This window comes from Tribolium castaneum, chromosome 8 (assembly GCF_031307605.1).
Source record: "Tribolium castaneum strain GA2 chromosome 8, icTriCast1.1, whole genome shotgun sequence".
In the NCBI taxonomy this organism is placed as follows: domain Eukaryota; kingdom Metazoa; phylum Arthropoda; class Insecta; order Coleoptera; family Tenebrionidae; genus Tribolium; species Tribolium castaneum.
The window spans coordinates 17,195,493-17,217,109 of record NC_087401.1 but is presented as its reverse complement, the minus strand read 5'-3'; the positions used below and the strand labels follow the sequence as shown (position 1 = coordinate 17,217,109).

At 35.8% G+C, this 21,617-nt stretch overlaps 3 protein-coding genes across 7 annotated transcripts; 1 reads left to right on the top strand and 2 right to left on the bottom strand.

Moving 5' to 3' along the window:
- Positions 1 to 69: 69 nt before the first annotated feature.
- On the top strand, positions 70 to 21,588 carry LOC103313325 (calponin homology domain-containing protein DDB_G0272472). Of its 3 annotated transcripts, none has more exons than XM_015980703.2 (4): positions 70 to 183; positions 17,088 to 17,171; positions 17,218 to 17,399; positions 17,448 to 21,588. In XM_015980703.2, exons 2-4 carry the CDS (start codon positions 17,094 to 17,096, stop codon positions 21,118 to 21,120), a joined length of 3,933 nt encoding a protein of 1,310 aa, XP_015836189.2. In that variant the 5' UTR covers positions 70 to 183; positions 17,088 to 17,093; the 3' UTR covers positions 21,121 to 21,588. The 3 variants fall into 3 exon arrangements, with proteins under 3 accessions (XP_015836189.2, XP_064214487.1, XP_064214488.1); XM_064358417.1 differs by lacking the exon at positions 70 to 183 and adding an exon at positions 11,969 to 12,259; XM_064358418.1 differs by lacking the exon at positions 70 to 183 and adding an exon at positions 12,266 to 12,413.
- LOC660239 (uncharacterized) lies at positions 808 to 5,711 on the bottom strand. Of its 3 annotated transcripts, none has more exons than XM_008196260.3 (6): positions 5,154 to 5,710; positions 5,069 to 5,095; positions 2,356 to 2,537; positions 2,037 to 2,297; positions 1,609 to 1,800; positions 808 to 1,496 (listed from the first exon to the last, which is right to left on the bottom strand). In XM_008196260.3, the coding sequence occupies exons 1-6, from the start codon at positions 5,375 to 5,377 to the stop codon at positions 1,078 to 1,080; spliced, it is 1,305 nt and encodes a 434-aa protein (XP_008194482.1). In that variant the 5' UTR covers positions 5,378 to 5,710; the 3' UTR covers positions 808 to 1,077. The 3 variants fall into 3 exon arrangements, with proteins under 3 accessions (XP_008194482.1, XP_971581.1, XP_008194483.1); XM_008196261.3 differs by having other exon boundaries at positions 1,216 to 1,496; positions 1,619 to 1,800; positions 5,154 to 5,711; XM_966488.5 differs by lacking the exon at positions 5,069 to 5,095 and having other exon boundaries at positions 5,154 to 5,711.
- Positions 8,919 to 11,443, bottom strand: LOC660360 (solute carrier family 28 member 3). Its single transcript, XM_966597.4, has 9 exons — positions 11,200 to 11,443; positions 11,011 to 11,152; positions 10,645 to 10,964; positions 10,235 to 10,594; positions 9,821 to 9,914; positions 9,617 to 9,776; positions 9,424 to 9,569; positions 9,196 to 9,377; positions 8,919 to 9,148 (listed from the first exon to the last, which is right to left on the bottom strand). Exons 1-9 carry the CDS (start codon positions 11,215 to 11,217, stop codon positions 8,951 to 8,953), a joined length of 1,620 nt encoding a protein of 539 aa, XP_971690.2. The 5' UTR covers positions 11,218 to 11,443; the 3' UTR covers positions 8,919 to 8,950.
- Positions 21,589 to 21,617: the final 29 nt, after the last annotated feature.

Here is a 21,617-nt window from a genome sequence, read left to right as displayed (position 1 = left end):
AATAATTACGCATAATTATAAATAACCAATGTCTGAATTAGCAAAAAGGGCCAAAAACCGTGCATTTGCGTGTTAAACACGTGGCCAAAAGTTGGTACATTAATTAATTACCTGTTTGTTTCTCGCCCTCACGTGGCAGTTTGGTGCACCAATTTTGCAAAATAGTGGCAATGTTGGGCCTTGGTGAGTTTTTACTTTTTTTTTCTTTATTTTCGTACCAGAATTATTAAAATCATGACATTTTGAGCGTCTTTAGTGTTAGCGTATAAAAGTTTGCCCCCAAAAATGGCTTAAAACTTCAGGAAATTGCTTTGGAAAAAATGAGGTTATGTTTGGGTAAAGTACGCCAAATAATTACGCTTGATTTTGCAGTTTGTGGTGAAAAACACCACTTTGTGCGGTTCTTATGTCGTTGTATTGAATCTGGGGTTAAATTCTATTATTTATGGCAAAAATTGACAGTTTTTTGTTTTTTTCAACCAGAAATGCAAAAATTCGGTTTCACTTGATTTTGGGCGAAGTTTCGTCAAAAACATGGTGTTTTTTAGCTAGAAACTTTGTTTTTTTGTTTAAAACTGCGATAAAACAGTTTGGAAATTTACCAAATTTAGCAGAAATTGACATTGACTTTGCTCATTTTTTGATTAGAAACTTATAATTTCGCATAATTTTGCTAAAAAGGGCCAAAAATAGTGTTATTCTTGCTCGATTTTGAAGTATTCGAAAACTAGCGTTGGGTATGTTTCAAGGTTGGCAACACTGGGATTTGGTTACTTTTGGTTTGGTTGGTCAAGTAATGGTCAGAAGTGTAGAAAAAGATATTTATTTCGATAGCATTTGTTTTTATACATATTTACAACAACTAGTCTAGTTAGGAAAAATCGTATTTGATGGAGTTAAGTACAAGAATAAATAATAACATGAGGTAGCACCAACAACTATATAAAAAAAGCCATCTGTCATAATCACGTGACTCTATATATACACACACACAATAATAATAATAAAAAAATAACTTACATAGCCTACTCTAAATTTCACACAGTCTTATCCTTTTTGTTAGTCATTTGTTCGCACCTATCTGTCAATGGTGATATTGAGTGCTTGTAGTTCCTCATTGGTCAGAATCCTTTTATTGACAATATTCGACCTTGGATCGAACTTGAGATGTTGTCGCTGGTGTCGAATATGTCTCGGCGCTAAAAGTTCGGGTAAAGTCGCCAGCCGTTCGAGTCGGTCCCTTTCGGCCAACATTCGTGCATGTTCGTGTGACTTTTTCAAATTGCACGCATTGATCCGAAGTTGTCCGATCTGCGGCGGCTGGCTGTAGTTTTCGGGGAATTCCAGCGTGCACACGTCTATGGTTGGTAGCATTGGTATGTCACCAGATACGGACGACGTTGAATTTCCTCCAAGTAGGCTATGAATTCGTCGGTCAAGTTCGTTGGATTGGCGAGCGGCGTCGATGATGATGCTCGGAATGGGTTTCGGAGTGGCTGTGAAAAAAAACACAAACTTCGAATTTCCGTCTTGTGCACTTTCGGGCGGTGTTAGCAAAGTCAGTGGCGTATCACACGAAAATTTTTAGTAGGGTTAATGCAAACTCACACGCGCCGACCATGCATAAAGCTCCTTTGAAGAGACGATCCGCCTTGAGGATTGTGCCTTCTTGGTCCTCGACCAGGATTGCCAACCCAAGGTTGCGACCACGTGACCATGCGCGCGCCGCTGGCTTCACACTTAGCTCCACCCAACGGGCGCTCTCTTGAATCACTTTGCTGTCAGAGAGGCGGCGCTTGACTGAAAAGATATATCCTATATTATACAATTATAAATGCAATAAAAACGTGTGGTTACTATTTACAATTTCAAAATTTGTGTCAATTTTTTGAGTTCCGGAAGCTGAACCATTTTGAAAATAGTTTAGTTGTACTTGGAATTGTACACAAAATTTTAATTTTAGAAGTCAATAAGTTTCTAATTATAATTGTTAAACAAAATGGCGGATGATATAAAATGGCGGCGGGCAAAAGTACCTTTCTTCTTCCGAACTGAGCGCGTGTACCAATAAATGGACACGCGTAACAATTTCTCATCTTCGGTGGTACTACTGGTGTCACAATCTGGTGATTTTTGCGTTGTTTTAGTGACATTTTCGGTTGGTATTCTGTAAAGTCGCAGCGTTGCTGTCGCAATATTTAAGCCTTTTTCATCCGAATTGTCAAAATTGTTGAAATATAAGTTCATTATATTCTCATCTTTCCATACGTCTTGTTCCATATTCGTCGGTACTTCACCTAAAATTGTTAGTACCAAGCGTTAAATAAGAAAATAACTACAATTATGACGACATACAAGAGGGGTAATAGCTTCGTATCTTTTCGGTAATGTGGTCGTCGTCCAAAGTTGTCCGATTGAACACATCGGGTATCATCGATACGTTCGTTCGGCTATCATCGTTAATCACCGTCATGTTACTCCGACCAATTTGACGCAAAATATTCTCTTTCAAGACTTGAATCCAGTTATCTTTGGCTCTAAAAAATGACAATCGTGCGTTAAAATAATTACTATGTAATAATAATAGTAGTAATAAAAAAACAAAGCATGCGTGTTATTCTACACCCAGCCAACTAGACTAGTACGTATTAAAGGTCAATACACCGCACACGACGTCTAGACGTTGATATTAAAAAACGTTGCATAAGGAAGTGATCAGGTTGGTACTACGGGTACTACCGGTGGGTGTGAAACCGGCTTTAGATGGACTAGACCTAGACATTAAAGAAAGTAAAGTGTTTACGGCCTAATATGGAGAACTAGACTCGCAAAACGAGTTGCAATCGTCATACCTTTCGATAAATGAAGAATTTGTTGCAAAAGTTTGAATTTTGACGATTTTTACCATTACAGGGAACTGTATTTTGGTGGTTTATTTGGTTGGGTACAGGTGGCGTTCGTCCAGTTCGAAAAATGGGCGAAAATTATTAGGGTCAGAAAAGTTAAAATTTTGGAAAAAATTAATATTTTTCGTGTTTTTTTTGTTTAAACTTTCAGTAAACTGGACATTTCTTCCTTTTTAGTTTTTAATTCATAGTAAATGTTTTGAAATTTCATAATTAGAAGAAATTCTTTCCAGAAACGTCTCAGAAAGTTAAAAAAAAGATAAAAGACGAATTTTTTAATTTTAGAAAAAAAATTTTTATCGTTTTAATTCGAAGTGGACGTTTGTCATTATTTTATTTTGGCAAAAAATTACCATTTTTTGTGATTTTTTTTGGGAAATTCTTTCAATATACTGGACTTTTCTTTTTTTTCTAATTTTTTAATTCGTAATTAGGTCGTAATAACAAGGAATTCGGTCCAAAAGCGTCTCAAAAAGTAAAAACAAATGCGAAAAAAGACGAATTTCCTGATTTTAGAAAATCAATTTCAATTAATTTTGTGTATAATTCCCTTGCATTAAAATTTTGGAAAAAATTAAGATTTTTTGTGATTTTTTTTGGTTTAAACTTTCAGGAAACTGGACATTTCTTCTTTTTATTTTTTTTTTAATTCATTGTAAATGTCTTAAAATCGGGTAATTAGGAGAAATTATGGCCCAAACCTTCACAGAAAGTTAAAAAAAAAAAATAAAGAAAAAAGACGAATTTTCTAATTAAAAAAAAAACATTGGTATTAATCGTTTTAATTCGAAGTGGTTTTTGCTTTAAACTTTTGGCAAAAAATTGCCACTTTTAGTGAAATTTTTTTTGAAATGTTTTTCAGTAAACTTGATTTTTTTTCTAATTTTTTAATTCGTAGTAAAATCGTAATTCCTTGAGACAAGGAAAAAAGACGAATTTGCTGATTTTAGAAAATCAGTTTCAATTAATTTAGTGTATAATTACAATGTTCTTACATTATAATTTCGCAAAAAATTTACGTTTTTGGTGAATTTTTTTGGAAAAGCCCTTCAGAAAAAGTTTCAAAAATCGGGTAATTTGACCCAAAACCGTCTTAAAAAAATAAGTGAAACTGTGAAAAAGTCAATTTTGGGCAAAAATTATCAAAAACTGGTCGATATGTATTTCCATTATCAGTTTTAATAAAATTTGCTTAATGTTATTGTGTTAAAATTGTGCTGTTTATAACATTTTTGGCGAAATTTTTTTGAAAATTTTTCAGGAAACTGGACATTTCGACCTTTCATTTTTTATTTGTAGTAAAAGTTTTAAAATTGTGTAATAACAATGAATTTGGTACAAAAACATATTAAACAATCGATAAAAATGTTGTAAATAGTAAAAATTTTTGGAAATTTAAAGACGAATTTCCCGTTTTTTTTTTGAAAAATTAACATTTGTAGTCGTTTGGTGATTTTGATTACCATTTTGGAAATTTGGAGATTTCGTTATAACTTTTGCAATTTTTTGGTTGGCCACCCTGTCTGTCGTGCCACGCCGTCTTGGATGACCGTTACGTAACGCGGGTTTATATTACCGTCTCGCCTAGGAATGCGATAAAAATAAAGATATAAAACTCTAGACAGAGGCCAGACGTTGAGTATATATTGTGTGCGTAATCAGGACGGAAGAGAGAGTAATGTGTGAGCGACGATCTCCACACCAGTGGCGTATCACTCACACTTTACCCCCTTTAACCCCTCCACACACCTCCCGCCACTTTTTGGGGGAAACCCCCGACTGATTTTACGCAAAAAACGCTTTTTCCCCGCCCGGGGAACCCCCAACTGCCTTAAAATTGCGTTTGGGGACACATTGTGACGAACGCCCCTGCCTCCAGTCAAACACCTGCCGCTAGGAAACGGGACAGGAAATTAAAATTATTGACGGCCGAAAACGTTGACCTTTTAAATACGTGTTTTCCCCCCAAAAAATCGTAATTTTCATTCATAAATAACGAAACACCTGGTGCTCATTAAAAAAAAATTATTTGACAGCTGTCAAAAAAAAACCTATATGATTTATAATGCATGTGTCATTATTGAATCGTTCCACACTTACGTCACGCATGCAATAAAACAAAACAAAACACTAATCAAGGCACACACGATTTTGCTAATTACCTGTCGTCATTATCGAAATCTCGTTGGCTGTCGAATTAAATCAGAAAAATTTCGGTGATTTTGCAAACTATACAGGGTGGCTTACCGATTTCGTGAAGTGCGTAGATAGTCGGTCATGTTGTCAGCACTGTCGATCTTGTTTTCCGGGGGTTGATCGCTTTGCATTTGTTCGTCATTGTCGCCGGTGGCTTGATATTGGTAGAGTTTTTCGATGAATTGGTCGATGATGGCGTCAAGGTCATCATGGGGGCGGTTAAGGGGGGCGGCCAAAACCGCCCCAAAAACAAAAACGAAAAAAATGGGGCCCATGTCAGTGGCGTACGCGCGTACGAGATGCTCGTCTCGCTGAAGTACAATTTAAACTAAGGTGTCTTATTATTAGAATCGGTTGGATATCGTAAGTCGGAGTAGGAAAACAACGTCGTTTCTTTGTCTCTCACTTGGTGTTTGTCGTGGTGGTAGATATTTTTGTTTTAGTCGGCTTAGACGGTTTGTCTACGATGGAAAAAAATCCGCGAGCAATGCTTAATAAGACGGAAACGAATGATCGGTTTTCAGGGTGAAGATCCGCACACAATCGCTGGTCACGCTGTTGACGCGATTTCAGACACACGATTTTTTGGTTTAGGGACGATAGAGAGCGCACTTTTATACATCACGACAGGTAATAGATATTTACATATTTTCAGCATGGGAGAACGATACACTGGAAAGTTTATTACGTTGCAATATTCCAACACAAACAACAAGGAAACGTGCTATTTATCACAAATACTACGTTTGTACCAAATTACGGCCAAATTCCATCAAAAATAACAAAATTCAAAATGGACGCCTAAAAATCAAACTCAATTAATTACAAATTTCGGACCGGCAACGCGGAAAATTAACTAAATGCAAGATTAGTACGAAATTTCGCTTCAATTGCGTTAAAAATAACCAAGTTACGGCCAATTAATTAACATTCAAAATGGTGGCTCGCCGTAAAAATGCCTCAAATATCAAAAATATAATCAATGTTGCCTAAATATAGGCAAATGTGCTCGAAATTTTACCTCTACTACCCTAAAAATAGTTATTTTGTCGAATACTTATTTATAATGGCGTCTTTTTTGTTTTATGGTCATAAAATATAATTAAACTAATTAATGTTATCACATATTTGCTCCAAAAATGACGAAATTATTGTTATTTTGTCGGATATACAAAATGTCAGCGTAAAGTATCGGGTTGATACCAGATTCAAAATGGCGTCGTTAATTAAAAAAAGATATACGGAAATTATCAAAACTTTCAAAAAATTGTTTTTTGCTGTAAATTGTTGCTCAAAGTTTTGGTATGATTGCTTCAAAATGGCGAAAGTGTCAGATAAATGTCAAAATGTCGGCGTGAATTGAATTATGTTTTTATCAAATTTTTGCGACTGACGTTATTATTTTAGTATTTAAATAATTTAAGATTTATTTACGTTTAAAATAGCAAAGTTAGAGCTAAATATCAATATTTATAATTTCGGTTTAATTGCTTTGGGAATAATGAAGATACGGTCAAAATGACGACTGATTCAAAATGGCGACAAGGGAAAAATGTCTACTATCAAAAAATACTGACATTTCTGCGAAATTTGTATCGAACTTTTCATAATATAGTCAAGTATGAAGTTGGTGCAAGATTCAAAATGGCGGCAATAATTAAAAATACGCAAACCTATTAAAAATTGCAAAAAGTTTGCTTTTTTATGGGCAATTGTTGCGCAAAATTTTAGGATGATTGTTCCAAAAATAATAAGTTGGTTATTTTGTCGGATGTTCAAAGTGGCGGCGTATAAATTTTATTACGACTTTTTAAAATCTCTGCTGAAAAACGTTATCATTAAGTCAAATTTAATGATTAATGATGAAATTGCCATTCATTTGCGTAAAAAATAGCAACGTTTGAGCTAAATATTTAAATTCAAAATGGCGGCGTCAATAGAATTACGTCTATCAACTTTTCCTATGCTTAAAAAATATTACAATTCCAAATTTAATAAAATGCCACTTGAAAATTTAATAAACGAGTTTGGGTTAAAATGGCTGAGAATTCAAAATGGCGTCATGAATTTAAAACGTTTTGAATATGTTATTAAGTTAATGGTTTTGTTAATGGTTTCGTACGCTTTTTTTTGAAAAAATTAAACGGCGTCATTTGGCCCAATTAATCACTATTTAAAATGGCGTCGGTTGGTTTAAAGCTGTTTTATTGTGATTTTTATCAAATAGTACGCTTTATTTTGTGTTTTTTTCTATCGATCAAATTGATATTTTGTTTTTCCGAATTTTAAGCAGCGGAAAATTCTAGGAATTTGTTTTTCGTATAGATCTTGGAAATAAATCAAGTATGTTTTGATCCACATTGTTGTTTACAAAACAATTAAAATGTAAAATGGCGACACGCACTTACGACACACTTATCGTGCGTCTCACCCAAAAAACTCGCCCAAAAATTAAAATGGCAGTTTTTGAAAAAAATGGCGCATTCTGACGCAGCGTTTTCGTTGTTTTGGTAACAGCGTACTACGCTTTACAAATATTTAAATAAATTCGTAAAACGAAGGGCTTCATTAAAACATTTTCGATGTCTAGACATGGACATAAATAATGTAAAAATCCATCTTCAAAGCTTATAAATTTTAAATGGCGTGTGTGTCTTATTCGGCATAGGTCCCGTGATCACATCGTCGTGTAATCATTTGTTTCACGCCGAGTCCTTGGCATCTACGATTGCTTTTTTTACATACCTACACTTTTTTCAGAATTCGGTTAAAAATAACGCATTTTTAAACGCCGACGGCGACGGACGGGTGCTTGACCCCGCCAAATAAGTTGGCATTGTTTTAAATTTTCGCGCCCTGTCATTTAACTGTCAAAATTACCAGTGAAATGTTTCTCTTAAGCGTTTTTTTGCTAGTTTTTTGCCTCGGGGGCTGTCTAACGACCAGTAATTTTTCACGTGCCACCCCCAACACCACCTGCGGCGCCGCCCCCAACCCCTCACCCGCCATCCTCTGCCCCAACCCCCCACAAGCAATCACCGATTTAATCTACAGCTCGTACGAAGATTCCTTCCCTGATAAAGAGTGTGTCAAGTGCAGTTTGAGGTTAAATGGCGAAAATACGGCCGTTTTGGTCAAGTGTTTCCGGTGCCAGGACCTCTTCAAGCCCCCGACACTCGTCGAAACCGATAAATGTATAACAGAGTGAAAAAATAAAATGGCTTAATTTTTGGAATTACGAGAAACTGAAATTTTAAATAGTAACCACACATTTTTTAATTCATCTTCTCAGACTGAGTAAATTTTACCCAAGTTGTCGATGCTTATCTGTCATAGTTTTTGACATATGTTAATTTTTTGTTAAAATTTTTATTTAAAATATTACAGTCTTTAAGTGAATAATTTTTTTTTTGGATTCGATAACCGGTAGTTCATAAAGTTGTCCGGAATTTTCAAAATAATTAACTGTCAATTTACAAGGCTAGGTTGATTTTTTAAAGTATTGATCAAAAAGTCTATCACTCAATTTTCTCAGATAATTTTCTTAACGTCAGTCGATAGAGATTGATAAAAACATTAAAAAATTGATGTTTCTAAGTTTTGACTATTTGTCTTTTTTAATTCACAATAATTTTTTTTTGAAAAAAAAATTGTAAAATCTTAGGTCTCAACGTTTTATTTAAGCTTAAGATTGTCAAATTTGAATTGTTGATTACACTAATAATGTTTTTAGGCCATTTTAACAATTTTTGGGAAAACAAAATTTTTTCAAATACGATTTTTTTAATGGAAAGGTGAAAAAATAAAACAAAACACTAGAAAAATAGCGATTTTATTCGTACGGTTGGCTACACTGTCAAAAGTCCCGCAATACAAGCTGTCATAAAACAGGCGAACGAGCCGCCGATAAAAGCCCTAAAAACTAGTTTGGTAACACTGTGTTTTTTCCGTGGCATGAAAATCGTCAGTGTTGACAACATAGTGCCTATGGAACCTGGGTTGGCAAAACCGCAAATTGAGTACGTTGCTATGATACGACTCTTGTCCTGAAATATCAATTGAAGCAGTGAAATCACTCCCGTTACAAAATTACACTCAAGTCCATTGTTTGCATTTTTTGAAATGCGATGAATTCGTTGAGTATTGTTTTCATTCCAATTAATTGAGCCACCTTTTCGCAATCTGCCCACTCCACACCCATTGTGTAACTTAGGGGAATTAAGATTTTCCCCAAAATCAGTTCTAGTGACCATATTTCGTCCTCAGCTATGAAACCTAGGGATTTTTTTCGTTATCGTGACGTCACGGGTGACACTATTACCAACTAGTGTCCCCAACCAGCCCAGGACACCATTAATAAAATAAACAAATGATATAAATGAGATTAAGTTGGCAATAATGCCAATGACAACTTGCGACGCTTCGTTGGCCCCTTTAGTCGCAGCGTCCAACACTGAACCAAATTTCCTAAAATTGGGTTAGTAATACTGGTGTTGCGTGTTAGGGTTTTTTACATTTTCATAGTTTTGATATTTTCTTGTGTGACTGTCACTTCTTCCGTTTCCGGATACATTAGTTTACTGTAACAGAGCGCAGCAGGCGCTGACATGACACACGAAGTGACCAAATGGGCCGGACTTGCCCCAAATGAAATATAGGCCGCCAAAACAGTACCTACAATTGTCACTAAAAACAGGAAAAATCCCTAACTGACGTACCGGAAACTGACGCAAAACCGGATGTCATAATGGAATGAATTTCCGAATCGGTCAAGTGATCCAAATATGGCTTCAGTAAAAATGGCGACTCGCTCTAGAGAAGTGTCAAAAGTTTTGGTCACATACCGGGTGTTTCAATTTGATTGCGCACCCTTGTAACTTTTTTATTTCAAAACAAAAGTATAACAAACCATATATATTTTTAAACGAATTGACGAAATCTATCGGATAATGTCACCAGTTTACACTTACGATGACATACGTCAAAATTGTGACTGTCAATTTTTTTTTCAAATGACATTTTGTATATATTTTTTACACCATTTAATGCCTACTTGAATTTTAATTCCAAATATTAAAAGAAAACGTTACAAGGGTGAGTATCAAACACCGGGTACATATATTTTGTGTTACCATTCCGAGAAATATGTTGGCGGCACTGTTCACACTTTCGCAAATCGGTGTTCCCAACACAAATTGCAAAATCTTTCCTAACTCAAGGACGATACTTTGCATTATTCCATAATAGTATAGAATATTAATGCAGAAGTTCATTAAATAAATGGCGGCGAGTGCGTTAAACGCAAAGATGGCTTTGGTCAAGACCAACTCTTCGCTGTAGACAAATGCCGACGCATTGACAGCGTAATGCAGGAAAGTGTCAACTCTGTCACCAACGCAACTGAAAATATTACGACCAGTTTCCCATCGAATCATCAAGAGGCCTAAGACAAACTGGGCAATAAGTCCAGAAATCACAGTCGGCCATGGTATCTATCAAAAAATTAGCTTGGTAATGGTGGTGACATTATTTAGCGAGTTACTTGTTTCTTGGCTGGTGAGAATAGAAAACCTATGATAAAAAAAATCACTAGACCTGTCAAAGGCATCAAACGGGTGAAATCGTCACGACAGTCATACACTATGAAGGCCAAGATGGCCGCCAAGACGACACCACGTGACACCAACGGCCAATGGGGAATTCGGTTGATTGGTTTGAACAGTGGTGCCAATTTTTTTGTGTCAATGAGAGGAAGAATGTACGGTTTTAAGAGCAAAGAGTAGAGAGTTAAGAAATATATAAAAATAAAAACAATTATCCAGAGGCCATAGCCACTGCAAGTGGTTGAATCAAGCGTGTCACCTTAAAAAAATTTCTAGAAAAAGTTACTAAATTTCGCTTTTTTTACTTGTGTTGTTAATAAAGTAGTAACTGGCCCAAATAAAGTGTGCGTTAATTAATACAAAAACTGCAAGTTTGATCATCAAGTTGACAATTTTCGTGTGTTTTCCTTTCGTTTTCGGCGCGCCATTTTCCACAATTGCCAAACTCTAAAATCACCAAATGAATTTCTGGTTTTTCCCCGTTTTTTACGCACTGAATCAAATTCGGACATTTTCACTGGACACTACAACACAAAACTAATAACTGTTTTCCTCCTCCTCAATAGTTCAGATAAGTGATAAAATAATTGCGATTACACGAGGAGAATTCACTTGACTCAGATCCGGCAAAATTTCTGGCGAAATATGCCAGTCACGTGATACACCTGTAATTCCGGTTATTTCGCGTCACGCTATGTGAAATTAATGATTTTTTTTTATAATTATGATTACGAAAATTTATTTAGCAAAAAAAATACGAAAGATTCTAATCTGCGTTCTAATTCAAGTGGGCTATTGTGCGATAAAGATAAGGTTTTATAGCTCACTTAAACAAAATCAGGGAAAAATGTGCAATTCTACTGTTTATTTTCGACTTAATTATGACAAATTTTGATAAAATGTTAACAATCACAGCAAAGTCACGAGTATGCAACACACTATACTATGCTCTTTGTATTATTGGTTGCTTAACAATTTTTTTGGTAAAAATAAAATATTTTGTTTGCTAATTATTTTTTTACCTAGTGATAAATTTTGAAAACACAAACAAAATTAGGTAAAATGGGAAAAAAATGTAATAAAAAAGATCATTTTTTTCCGACTTATAGTTTTCGAAAAATTTGAGTAAATAGCACTGAATTAAAGACATGCAACACAATATACCGTCCTGGTTGTATAACTGGTTGCCTGCCAACAGCTTCGGAATTATGCAATTCGATCCACCTGTGATTGTGCAGTGTATTGTCTATAGTACAAAGCTAAGTTTTTTTTGTTATTTAAATCCCTGTTATTTAAATGTGGTATTGTTATCCGTGACTTTTGTTTTTATCACGTCTATAAATATTAATAATCCCTTTGAAAAAGTAGGCTTTGATAATGGAAGGGTGGGGGTGAGTTCACCTCGTTGTTTTAGTATCAAGTAGGCGCACGTCCTTCCTGCAATTGTCCGTCGTCGACGACAATTGACGGTCGCGCATGTCACTGCGATCTGTAGTAGTTGTAAACATAAACTTCAAAATGGCGGTTCGTGTTATCAGTGATAAACGATTTTAGGTAAGTTCGTGTCTTGAGCGTTGTTTTTTCGGCGAATTTAAAGCAACACTTGTGTTGGTTTCGTTTGGTGGTGGCGTCACGACGCCGGACGTCGTGACGTACATTTTCGAAAATTTCGCGCGCCGATCAACGGAGGGATAGGTTATGATAAAATGTAAGTTTTTTGCGTGGCCTACCGCGACCGTCCGTTTTAAACGATGAATTATCAAGTTTGCCGAGGGTATTATCAATTGTTTGCTTATTGTTTATAAGTGTACTGCAAATAGCCTTCGCTCGGGGATTATTTATTTAACTGTTATCGACGGAATTACTCGACGATATCTTGAGGAATATTATTATGAGCGTATTTTTGATAACTGCTGATAAGACGCGTGCCGATTACAATTCCAATGCGCTTTCACACATAACGAATCGAGTTGGCGATGACAAAATTGACGCTTCTATTTTTTTTATTTAAGGGGTGGTTTACACATCATTACAATTTTTGTTGACGTAACAAGTCTTGCGTTTACGTCACGCTGATTTAAATACGATGATTACAGTTTTAAAAGGTAGTGTGGCACGAAACTGTCATTATTTTATAAACTGAAACGGGAACCTAAAGCTAATTTCACACTCACCGTTTGCATAAACTTTTCTCGATGTGACAGTCTATTTTTTTAATTACGTTAAGGTAAAGTGATGAAAAAAGTTTAAATCGTGTAAAGAAGGCTTTACACAGGCAAATCATTAATTGTTTTAATACATTTTTAACTAAGGGGCGACTTATACTTTTACAACGTAACGTAAAAATGTAAACGATGCTTTAGAATTCTGAAAATTAAAATTACGTTTACGCTAGGTTATGTTGATATTGTAAAATTCACACGAAAAATATATTTTGCATTGGAATTCTAAAGGCCTATTCACATTATTTGCCCATGGTAACGTAGCGTAACAATTTTTTTATAAAAATGATTATACTATGTTGCGGTTAATATTTTAAAATGTGATGTCAGTGGTAGGTTTATGCAAAAAAACAGTGGGAAATTGTCGAAGTTAAACTGATTTTACACGCCGTAAAGGTTAGGACCCGAAAAAATTAATGTTATATTTTGAATTTCGAACTTAAAGCTTACGTTACGTGAAGGTAAAGTTATAAAACGTTTAAATTGTATATAAAGAAGGCTTTACACGGGCAAATTATTAATTGTTTGAATATATTTTTAATTAAGGGGTGGTTTATACTTTTTTTAATGCAACCTACTGAAGTAAACGTTGCTTTAGAATTTTGAAAATTAAAATTACGTTTTTACGCTACTTTATATTGATGTTCGCTTTTTAAAAGCTTCAAGTATATTAAAATTTACAGTAGAGTTTTAAAGGCTTATTCACATTATTTGCCTATTGTAACGTAACGTAACAGTTAATTCTCTATTAAAATAATACACTATGTTGCGGTTAATATTTTAAAGAATCCCTACTTTAGTTGTGATATCAATCGAAAATTGTAACAAAAATCGAAGTAAAGGTGGTTTTAGAAGTTGTAAAGGTAAGGTCACAAAAAGTTATATTAGTACAAATTGGATTTTCGAAATTTAGCCTTTTTGTTGTAGACTTTTGATAATTTAAATTCGTTTTGTTAATCTTACTTTGGAGATTACGTAAAAAGTAAACGTAAAACATTTCTTACGTTCTAAAGAACCGCTCACACACTTTTTACTTACGTTATTTGCGTTATTTTATTTTAGTTTAGCGTGATTTTGGAACTTGTATACCATACTTTTTTTAATTAAGAGTCGATTTAAACTTTTACTAATGTAACGACTTTGCGGTCTCTTGAACAATTACGTTATTTACGGTGACGTTAACGTTTTCCTGGTTGTAAAAAGTACTTTAATTAAGCATCTTAAAGGCCCTCTTACATTGGATTAACTTGTATTTGCAAGTCCAAAGCTTACGTTACGTTAAGTTTAACGTTTTAAAGGCCCATTCACATTATTTTGCGTAACGTAAAGATAATTTGTCAATTTTTTTGCCATTTTTACGTTTAATTACTGCGTGTTTCGCACACAATTGGTATTAATTTTCGAGTCGAAGGCGAATAATTTATATTTTGTCGTTTCTCTTATCGCATTACGAGATGTTTCGTGGTGTTTCTAATCTGTAAATCCTGCGATAAGATAAGCGTTACAAACACGCAACCAAGGCCGCCTCGTGTGAGCAAAAATTTTTTCGCTCCACTGTGTATATATTACGTTTTGAATCATCGGAATTTCAACGTCTGATGAATAATAAAAGCAACTCCGCCCTTTCCCGTTCATCCAAAGCCGCCCTTTCGATAATAATTAAACATAACAGTCGAGACGAATCGATCTTGCGCCCCTTTTTCCATAATTTTTCATCATACATTTTTCCGGCGATTTTTCCAAGCTATTATTATAGTTATTTATCGATTTGTGTGGTGGACACGCCCACCACCCCCTGTTTGGTGGTCAATCGTCGTAATTTTTCGATGAAAGAGGAGAAAAAAATATTAATTATTCCGTTTTAACGCAGCGATCTGCTTTATCGACTTGAATTTTCCACACACCTTATCGAAACAACAGAAAACGGCACGAAAACACATTGCAATCGCAATCAACGAAGGCCGCGTAATTATCCATACGCCGGAAAAAAATATTATAAAAATATCCGATTTATTTATATTTTTGTGCGAGTGGTAACAACACACGCACGTAATTCGTTTATAATGACGCTCCGGATGTAGGTACATAATAAATACGAATACCGGAAACGATTTCTCTCTCGCGATTCGATCGAATTCGAAGAATGCAAAGAAGACTAATTAATTGGAGTGCTGGCTTTTTTATTTTTCGAACGTTGTAAACATGCATATATTGGAGAATTATTGGCTTTTTAATTGCTCGTAAAGCGATTGTGTGTTGTTATTTGACGGTAACGAGCGAAAAATGACGCGATAATTACGATAAAATACGAAAAGTTGACAGAATTGACTTAAGACGCATGTAAAGCTACCTTAACCATTGTCATGTAACAATTTTTTTTCGTAAACGGCGCGCGCCAAAGGATGATTCACACATTTTTATTCAATTAATTATCGGTTAAGTTATGTAAACGTGGCTTTAGATTTATGAAATTCAATACAAATTATTTTTTTTTATATTGTCAAGCCACGTAAACACTTTTTCTAATTTAAAACTAAAGGATGATTCACGCATTTGTACTTATGTTTGCATAAATTTTTGGATTTTTTCTTGAAGTGGAAGTCTGTCTTTTACCTTACGTTACGCTAGAATTAAAAAAAAAACGTTTAAATCGTGCAAAGAAGGCTTTACACGGGCATATTTTTAATTGTTTTAATACATTTTTAACTAAGGGGCGACTTATACTTTTACAACGTAACGTAAAGATGTGAACGATGCTTTAGAATTCTGAAAATTAAAATTACGTTTACGCTAGGTTTGTAAAATTACACGAAAAATATATTTAACAATGACATTCTAAAGGCTTATTCACATTATTGCCTATGGTAACGTAACGTAATCATTTTTTTTTATAAAAATGATTATACCACGTTGCGGTTAATGTTTTTAAATGTATTTTATTTGTGATGTCAATATAAAAAAATAGTGGAAAATTTGTCGAAGTAAAGGTGATTTTACACGCCGTAAAGGTAAGGACGCAAGTTGAGATTTTTAATAGAATTTTATAATTTTAACATTTTTTAATTTGGAATTTCGAAACTTAAGTTTACGTTAAGTACATTAGATTTTAAAAAAAACCTTTAAATTGTGTAAAGAAGGCTTTACACAGGAAATTCATTGTTTTAATACATTTTTAACTAAGTGGCAATTTATGCTTTTCCAACGTAACGTAACGCCATTATCGTTACTTTAGAATTCTGAATATTACAAATAAGTTATATTGATATTCGGTTTATAAATGCTTTAAGTGTGTGAATTAAAATTTACATTAGAATTTTTAAGGCCCATTGTAATGTAACGTAACAGTTTCTTTATTAAAACATGACAGACTTTAGTTTAAGGCGCTTGTAAAGCTAACATTTTTTTTGTAAACGTTACATGCCAAAGGATGATTCACACATTTTTATTCAATTAATTATCGGTTAAGTTATGTAAACGTGGCTTTAGATTTATGAAATTCGATACAAAAACTCATGTTTACGTTATTTAAGCACTTGACTTTCAGATAAAGGCTCTTTTACACATTTTTTTAATCTTTTGCACATTTTATATTGTAAAGTCACGTAAACACTAAAGTATGATTCACGCATTTGTCTTGCGTAAACGTTGCTTTAGAGTTTTTAAATTTAATGCAAGATAAAGGCTGTTTTACACAATTTTGTAGGTTTGGGTGTTTTGATTTATTAATGCCACAAGCTTGTGTGTGTCGCGTTATTAAAAATATGTTTTAGGTATGAATAAATAAAGGCGCATAAATAAATAAATAGTATTTTTATGAGGTCGTAAAGCGAAGTAAAAAATACTTACGAAATATTACAATTGCGTTCATGATTAGGCAAATTAATAAAAAAAATCGATGCGTTTAACCTAAATAAATATAGGAAATAAACAAATTATCCAGAGTTGGACTTGACCCACCCGTCGTTCGATCGATTAATTTCCCTTAATGCGTCCCATTAATTTCATACACTAACAACCATCCCTTCATGTATTATTGACACAAAAGCGACGAAATCGATTTAAATATAATAACGTTAGAATGATGACACAATCCTCCTAATTACAAACGCAAAGAATTTGTCAAGTTGGCAAAGTTTGTGAGGGTCATTCAACTGTTTCAGTGCCTCATGCAGCATGCTGCTGGACTGCAATATGGGCAAGGAGCTGTCAATTCCCACCAATCACCGACTTTTGCTGACATTACGGTAAGTGGCCTTAAGCCGGTCCTGTCTTTTGACAAAAAAAAAACAGCAAACAGGTGGGAATACGACCAGCTCGCTGCGCCAATTTCGTAAAAAGGAGGGCCCTGAGAAAAATACGAATACGGACCTGAACGACACCAGTCATATTGCACGGGTGCCCCCACATAACCACTACCCCGCGAGGCCTAATGACTATTACAGGTACCCCCAGCAATATCCGGATTATACAACGTAAGTTGATTGGTTTATTTCAATAAAAAAAAAATAATTGGGTAAAAGGGCCCCTTATAAGGAGAGTCCGGCCCAGGTAAAGTATTCGGAAATCGCCGAAACGCCCCTCCAAAATGTAGACCACCTATCAAAACACAAAGACCTGATGGATATGTGCAATTTGCAACAAATGCCCGCCTCCCGGCAACAAAACTACGCCTCTAACCCCGCCCTCCAGTACCACCCCGAATCTCAATACCAGCAATACAAGTACGCGCAATGTCGCAAATATCCGCCACAAGAAAACGATTTCCTGGCGAAATTGCAACGAATCAACCCGACGATGGCGCGCTCGATCATGAGCGACCACCACATCCGCGAATCACAAACCACGTACCCCCACCACTACCAAAACCAGCGCTATTACCCCGCCCATAACCCCGCCTACAACTACCAGTACAACTACCCGTCGTGCAACTATCGCGCCAATCAAATGCCAGTAGGCGGGGCCCAATATAACGACCGCAGCCTATCACCGCGCAACCTTATGATGAACTACTCCAATTCGCAAAAAATTTCGCCCAATTACCAACAGTACAACCCACCGGAATACGCCCAGCACTATCAACACAGACGTGTCGGCACCACCCTTCCCCAGGACTACTACCAACAATGTCGCTCCGCCCCCTACAACATGCCCAACCACCAGGAGACCAATGAGAATCGATCAGGGAGTGGCGGTTTGCGGCACTTTATCGAAAACTGGGCCGAGGAGGAGGCGCCAAGCGAAATCACGCCCATTTTTAAGGAAAACGTCCGGTTGCATGGCAACGATACAAACAACGAGCAAGTTTTTGTTATCAACTCTTCCGACTTTCCGCCATGTTTGGAGAACGTGTCATTGGTACCAACCGAAAACGGACAATATATTATCAAAACTGGCGCTCTTGATAATTCAATTGTGCGAATTAAAGAAACGGAAAACAATGGCGAACGAACTGTCAATCTTCAAATTGTTGAGAAGAATGAAGAAAGTGGGGAAAAAACAACGGCCGAAACAACAGTGCCTTATCAAGAAAATCAAACAAAAGACTGTGATCAAACGGACCAAGGTGAAGGCGACAAGGCGAAGACGAGTGAGGCAAAAGATGAAGAAAGCATAGAAACTAGTGTTATAGTAGCGAATGAAGCTTCAATAATCAAAGATATGCCGCTAATTGATGAAGAAACACCAACTGAAGAAAGCAACAATTTACTTGAAGAAAATCACGTGACTACGACCACCAAACGTACACAGAGAATCTTCTCCGTTGATGACATCATCGGTACTTCCCCCACGCAAACTCGGAGGAATAGTCTTCAATTTCCGCCGAAAGGTGGCGATGAAGATTGTGTCGAAAAAGAAGATCAAGATGAAGAAGAAGATGAAGAAGTGGAGTTACGAGACGCCATTTCCGTTGAAGATAACAGCGTTATTCTGGAAATAGGTGGCGCTCTTGTGCAACTGAACATCAATCAAGTCAACGGAACGAAGATTTTGAGTGTTTTAGCTTTGTCTGAATCGCTGGTTATTGATGTTAATGGTAATTATCAAGAAGGCGTCGAAGAAGAAATTGAAGATCTTCAGTGCCAGAACGAGGTGGTCATTGGTGAAGAAAATGAAGAAAATGAGGTGACACTTGAAGAAAACTTGAAGAAATCTGACACGAAATCGTTACGTGAAGAAGAAGATTTGAAGAAAACTGACGAAGAAACCAAGCCAATTGAAGAGGAATTGAAGAAAAGGAAACAAACTGACAAGGAAGAAATTTTGAAAAAATGTGATGAAGAAGAAATAAAGATTTCGGAATCAGTTGATGAAACGAAGAAAACCGAGGCTGAATCAGTTGAAAGATTGAAAAAATGTGATGAAGAAGAATTAAGGAAAGCGGAATCAATTGACGAAAGAAAGAAAATTGAGGTTGAAAAATTGAAGAAACGTGATGAAGAATTAAAGAAAGCGGAATTAATTGACGAAAAAAAGAAAACCGAGGTCGATAAATCGAAGAAACGTGATGAAGAAGAATTGAAGAAAGCAGAATCAATTGACGAAAAGAAGAAAATCGAGGCTGAAAAATTGAAGAAACGTGACCGGAAATTATGTGAAGTGGAACAAGAAGTGAAGAAAGGGGAAACAGTTGACGAAAACGAGAAAATCAAGCTTGAAACAGTTGAAAAATCAAAAAAACGTGAGAAAAAATTAAAATGTGAAGAAGAAGAATTATTGAAAAAAACTGAACCAATGAAGGATGAAACGTGCGAAAAATTGAAGAAACGTGAAAAGAAATTGACTGAAGAAAACGATGAGAAATTGAAGAAACGTGAGGACGAAAGTCACGAAAAAAAGAAACGCGATGATGAAATTAAACAAAAGAAGAAGCGTGATAATCACGAACGAAAGAAACGCGAGAAGAAATTATCAAGTGAAGAAAGTGAAGAAAAAATGAAGAAAGTCGCGGGTGAGGAAGAAGTTAAAAAGAAACGTGAGCGCTCACTTAGTGAAGAAATGAAGAAACCAAATGTTGAGACGAATGAAGATGAAGAAATTGTGTTGAAGAAACACGGGAAAAAAGCAATTATCGAAAGTGATGATTCGGAAAATGAAGAAAGCGGGACAAAGCTAAATGAAACGAAAGACAAAAAAATTGACGATTTAATTCGGGAAGAAATTTTTGAAGAATGCGCAAGACTGACTGAAGAAATCTCGAAAAAAAGTGAAGAAGTTAAAGAAGTGGAAAAACCGGTGACGAAAGCGGCCAAAAAACTCTACGTCACCGATTCTTCACTGAAGAAACCCAAGTTATCAAAACTGGAAGAAACCGTCAACAAAATCAAGTCACTCAAAGAGAAGACGGCAAACAAAGAAGAGAAGAAACCGTCGAAAAAAGTCACTTTCAACCTCGATAATGAAGAAATGGACCGGAAAAAACTCAGCTGGGAAGAATACAATAACCGCAAACGTAAAGCACCAACCAACGAACCGAAGAACAAAATAATGGAAAATACCGTGACGTCATCCGATGACATAAACGACGAAACTGTCAAAAAAGTCGTCGAATCAATCGAGAATGCCATGAAACCGAAATCACCACCGAAAAATAACAATTGGGAGGAAGACACTCCCTCTCCCCCCACCCCCACCATTACAACAACCAATCGCAAACTAGTAATAGACGTCAACGAATTCAACATTAAACCAATCGAAAACGTGTCCACGCCCTCGCCCGTTAGCTCCTCCCAGTTCTCGTACCATTCGGAAGAAGACAGTTTACAGGTGTACAAGGACGTGGTCGACTCAAAACTAAATTCCCTAAACATCAAAATCCCCAAACTTTCCAAACCAAAACCGATGGACAAATTCACGGTTTTGGAGCGTTTTCTGAACAAGGCCAGCTTGAATTTGAGCGAACTGGAGGAAGTGAAGAAATTTATCGAATTGAAGAGGAAGATCATCGAGGAGAAGGTGGTGAAGAAGGTGAGGAAGAAGAAACGGTTTCGGAATTTGTACGCCGAGGACAGTTCGGACGATTCCGACTCGAGTCGGAGCGAGGAGGGAGTGGGGGATTACTCGGTTTACCAGCGGGATTCCCAGGGGGTTCCCAAGTTGATTTTCAAGCGCAAGTCAGGCTTGCCACAACCTTTCGTCAAACTCGAGCGGTCCCAAGCGGTGGAAATGATGGCGAAAAAGCGCAAGTTGTATTAAAATTAAGGGACCAAAGGTGACTGTTCCTATGATATTAGCTTTTGCACGCGTGCAATTGTTCATGTTTGTGGAGGTTTAACGATGTTGAGACACAATTCGATGTTATCAGCTCATTCACAGTATTAAAGTTGCCTTTTGGATTTTTGAGACAGAGATGTACTATATATATTTTTACTGTTGGAACATTTGAGAAAAATATATTGCAAAAGAAGAGTTAAACATTCCGTATTTATGTTGTACATATTATACACAATTGTTTGAGGGCATTTCATGTTTGTTTATTGTTTGTTTATACATATTTATGTAGTTACCCGATTGTGCACTGATTAGGAATTGTATGCGAAATCACCAAAGTCAATTTTTCTAAATGTAGATTTTTTATGTGAGTGCCTTAGCACCTGATTGTTGATTTTGCCACAGCCGTGGACTATTTCAGCACTTATGTTAATAAAATGTTACAAAACCGGACATTCTTATTCCAAAACCCCCCAAAAAAA

Bases quoted from the DNA above. Each gene is read 5' to 3' on its own strand.
- LOC103313325 (XM_015980703.2), top strand. From the start codon at position 17,094: ATGCAGCATGCTGCTGGACTGCAATATGGGCAAGGAGCTGTCAATTCC. The intron at 17,172-17,217 runs GTAAGTGGCCTT...AAAAAAAAACAG, and splicing joins CGACTTTTGCTGACATTACG to CAAACAGGTGGGAATACGAC. The intron at 17,400-17,447 runs GTAAGTTGATTG...ATTGGGTAAAAG, and splicing joins CAATATCCGGATTATACAAC to GGCCCCTTATAAGGAGAGTC.
- LOC660239 (XM_008196260.3), bottom strand. From the start codon at position 5,377: ATGGGCCCCATTTTTTTCGTTTTTGTTTTTGGGGCGGTTTTGGCCGCC. The intron at 2,538-5,068 runs GTAATTAGCAAA...GTCATTTTTTAG, and splicing joins GATTTCGATAATGACGACAG to AGCCAAAGATAACTGGATTC. The intron at 1,801-2,036 runs GTACTTTTGCCC...ATATCTTTTCAG, and splicing joins CTCAGTTCGGAAGAAGAAAG to TCAAGCGCCGCCTCTCTGAC.
- LOC660360 (XM_966597.4), bottom strand. The intron at 10,965-11,010 runs GTAAAAAAAGCG...AATTTTTTTAAG, and splicing joins CTACTTTATTAACAACACAA to GTGACACGCTTGATTCAACC. The intron at 10,595-10,644 runs GTAACTCGCTAA...ATTTTTTGATAG, and splicing joins TCTCACCAGCCAAGAAACAA to ATACCATGGCCGACTGTGAT.